At 34.1% G+C, this 4,087-nt stretch overlaps 1 protein-coding gene across 1 annotated transcript in view; it reads right to left on the bottom strand.

The window, feature by feature from the left end:
• LOC107726660 (neurotrophic tyrosine kinase, receptor, type 1) overlaps window positions 1-4,087 on the bottom strand; it is a 34,734-nt gene that overhangs the window by 12,968 nt on the left and 17,679 nt on the right. The window contains exons 8-9 of the mRNA XM_016536323.1: window positions 378-710; window positions 272-289 (exon numbers count right to left, since the gene is read on the bottom strand). Coding sequence (XP_016391809.1) covers window positions 272-289; window positions 378-710 — 351 coding nt within the window. The remainder of the gene's footprint in view (window positions 1-271; window positions 290-377; window positions 711-4,087) is intronic.

Raw genomic sequence — 4,087 nt, 5'->3', positions numbered from 1 at the left:
AAAAAATCTTATTTTCCCTTTGAAGTTTAATTTTCTGACCCCACTGGCGATTATTTTTGTTTTTTTTCATTAAATAATTTTTAGTCATTTTACTTTTCAAGGAAATACATCTTGATTTAGGAATGTTTAGATATTTGAACTAGAAAACAAGACAAATATACTGAGAAATATGTGCAGTGAATGAGATAAATAAGCATTTTCAAAGTCAAAGCAAGTGTGAATTGGGACGTTTTGATATTTGACCTATAGGAATTTGATTTAGATAACTTACTTGGGTCATCAGTGAGGACTGGCGTGTGGAGAGAGATTACAACAATGAATTAATCAATGCGCCACACAGTTTATGAAATACATGTTGTATGATGATGTGCACTCACCAGGAATGATGCCCTCCGGGTCAAAGGGGTCAAAAGGATTATCCATGAACTTCCCGTTTACCGTAGCCTGGTCTCTACCCAGTTTATTCTCCACGATGAGCGTGTAGTTGCCGTTGTTGAGGTGCGTGGGCTTGTTGAGGAACAGGCAGCCGTGTTGAACGGAGCCATCGGCCGCATCTCTGATCAGTTCGGTGTAGGTGTAGAGTGTTTCGACGAGAGTCGTGTTGTTGTACAGCCATTTGATGCTGGCGGGAGGATTGCTGTCCACAGCGAATGGGAAACACCAGTGATGTTGTGGTTCTGGGTTCTTTAGAAACAAGATCCGCACTGGAACTAAACACATATGGGGAATGAAGTTCACACATGTGCAGTGAGACATCATCACAGTCACAGTATCGGCTGATATTTATATCTATTAAAAAATTAAATTATATTATATAAAAATTAAATTATAAAAAATTATTTTAAAAAATAAAAATTTGAGATTTAGATATCTATTTATTTGCATTTGTTTTAATACAGAACAATACATTAAAAAATTTAAAAAAATAAAAATAAACATAAATAAAAGAAAACACATACCCAAGTAAGAGAACCTTATACGAACAACAGATTTAGATTACTTTTGATATAATCTTGGAGTAATGTAAAGAGATAATAATCTTGAAGATCAATTCAAATTTAAGAGCGCATGTCAGAGTTGCGTATGCAATATGATAAAAGCGATAGCAGAGCTGTGTGCATTTGTATATAAAAGAATGCTAATTAGTTTTGTTGATATTATTATTATTATTATTATTAAATAATTGAATTATTAACTTTCTTTATTAACATCTTTTATACGGTACATTAGAACAATTATACGGTAACACTTTACAATATGGTTCATTAGTTAACAGTAGTTAACTGTATTAGTTAACATGAACTAAGCATGAACAATACTTCTACAGCATTTATTGATTTAATTGATTTTAAGTTAATGTTAATTGCAACATTTACTAATCGATTATTAAAATCAAAAGTTGTATTTGTTATCATTAGTTAATGCACTGTGAACTAACATGAACAAACTATAAATAACTATATTTTCATTAACTAACATTAACAAAGAATAATAAATACAGTAACAAATGTATTGCTCATTGTTAGTTCATGTTAGTTAAAATCCATTACAGCGTACAAAACAATCGTAGCAATATGGCAGCAGCTGCGTTTGTATGAAACGAGAGCAAGTCCACGATACCAGGATGACATAATTAAACAATTATACACCATTTTGGATCGAGTTTTAATATTTTATTAGCTAAACAAACGCAAAGCTTCCACCAAGAAAAAATAGTTCAAGCAAGAGTACAGCGCCGACTGCTGTTTTAACTAATGTTAACAAATGACACCTTATTGTAAAGTGTTACCGAACAATTTGTGCATAAAATTAGGTAATTATTAACTACTGGTATACAAGTTTAGTTTGCATGATAGTTTACAAAGCCCAACTATCATGCAAACTAAAGGTAATTATTAACTACTGGTATACAATAATGTTTATCTATCGTTTCTTATCGAAATAATATATTTTTAAAACAGATTTTAAAAATATTATTATGATTGTGTGTGTGTGTGTGTGTGTGTGTGTGTGTGTGTGTGTGTGTGTGTTTTACTGTTTGTCACACTGATAGCATTTGATAGCATCTCTTTTTTATTATTTTTATTTATAAGAGGTCCCTACTTTATTATTATGAGGACTTTTTTTTTTATTCATACAGTATATATTTTAAAGCTGATTTCAAAACCAGTATTTATTATTATTATTATTATTATTATTATTATATAAATACTGTTTTTGAAATCGCCTTAAAATACAAACTGTTTAAAAAAATATATACTTTAAAATATATACTATATCAATATTAATATTGATGATGATGATGATGGTGATAAATACTATTTTTAAAATTGGCTTTAAAATACATACTGTATCAATACTGTATATACTGTGTACATATATATATATACTTTAAAATGTATTTATTGAAGAATTTACATTTTTATCTTTTATATTTTATAGGAAAGAATATTTAAAGAAAATCTTTCATACTTTATAAAATGGTGTGTTTTTATTTTGTGTGTGTGTGTGTATTTTAGTGTGTTTGTCCCACTGACAGTGATTAAATTCCTTAAGTCTCTAGTTGTCACTCTTATTCAACTGCTGTTCCAACTCTATCAGCCAGCTGTCTGCATTCCTATTGGTAGTCATTGCTTTGCATCACTGCTCATTTACATAAAGTTAAAATCGGTTGCTGCTTGAAATCATTGCTGTATTTGGCATTCACGCTCAATCAAAGTAGTTCACGTAATGTTCCTCCATGGATAATGCTCTTCTATATCCAGTACCTGTTCTTCAGAATAGCTCAAATGACTGGTACATCCATCATAATTTTTTTCCACGAATCAATGTGCTCCATCTTTACAGTAAACCTGTTGACCTGTTATAAATAATAAATCTCTGTCTGTTTAGGGGACCTAACCACAAGAGGCACTTGAGAGCCTGCTGAAGGTGGGATGCAGGAAATGGTTCTTTTAGCCGGGAGAACATGCTGATGCGCACGGCCCGCTTTCTGCTTCATAACCATTTCACTGTTCTTAACCCGTGACCCTGCCTGCGGAAAGTGCTTCGCACAGAGAATCGCAGTCATTTGTGTCATGGCCTAGAGTTCATGCTTAAAAACCGTCCTCGTTACACTGACCCCATGTTAACGATTGAGTTCGGTTGAGTTTGAGAGCCATCTGTGAACTCCACTAATTGTGGTAATCAAAAGGAATTAAATAATTGAATCCATCGGGTTGCGGTTGAGGTAGATGGCCGTAGGTGAATTTCATCATCTTGAGCTACAGCTAGCAGTAAGTACAGTATGCTAAGGCCATAACTAACGCTGGGGAATTATATTATCGATTGGCGTCTGGGTTTAATAAAAGAGGTTTTGGATCGGAATTATGCCTGCGCGTGGTGCGGGATTTTGTTGCTTTAACCGCCCTGCTAATTAAGCAGTGGCCGTTGACGAGCCGTTATCCACTAGTCACATGATTCTGATAGACTGGCATCTAGCACACTTGCAATCTGCCAATCAGTCCTCACAATTATATTTCCGGACAATGTGGGAGAGAAATCCATTAGTAGAGAACAAACAAGATCCGCAGACGCTTATCGTCCCATTTTCCTGACAGTCATTATCGCTCCCCTGATGGCTATACATTTGTCTGAAGTCAAACACTGTTTTTCTTCTTTCTGAAGAGGTGATAAACAGTGATAATTGCTGTGGTGTGGAGTGCGGTCATATGGGAGGATTTTCGATGGAAAATCTTGCAATGCTGTTGCTTGCTGTCAAGAGCAGGGTTATTATCTAGTACTAAAACTGAAACTATTAAAAACAAATATTTAATTTATTTAAGGGGTTGACGTTGCTAAAAAGAACATTATGTTGGGTATTTGGTGAAATGAAATGTGTTTATGCGGTTTAAGGTTAAAAAAAAACAGTATTTTCCACATACTGTACATTATTGTTTCTCCTCTATGCCCCATCTTTCTGAAACATGTCGATTTTTACAAAGCTCATCGGTCTGAAAAAGCGTGGTGTGCTGTGATTGGCCAGCTATCCAGTGCGTTGTGATTGGCCGAATGCCTCAAGCGTGTGACGGAAATGTTACGCCCCTTA

The sequence above is a fragment of the Sinocyclocheilus rhinocerous genome, unplaced genomic scaffold, assembly GCF_001515625.1.
Source record: "Sinocyclocheilus rhinocerous isolate Xijiao unplaced genomic scaffold, SAMN03320098_v1.1 scaffold5, whole genome shotgun sequence".
In the NCBI taxonomy this organism is placed as follows: domain Eukaryota; kingdom Metazoa; phylum Chordata; class Actinopteri; order Cypriniformes; family Cyprinidae; genus Sinocyclocheilus; species Sinocyclocheilus rhinocerous.
Note: the sequence above shows the minus strand (reverse complement) of the source record. Positions and strands in the feature narration are given on the sequence as shown.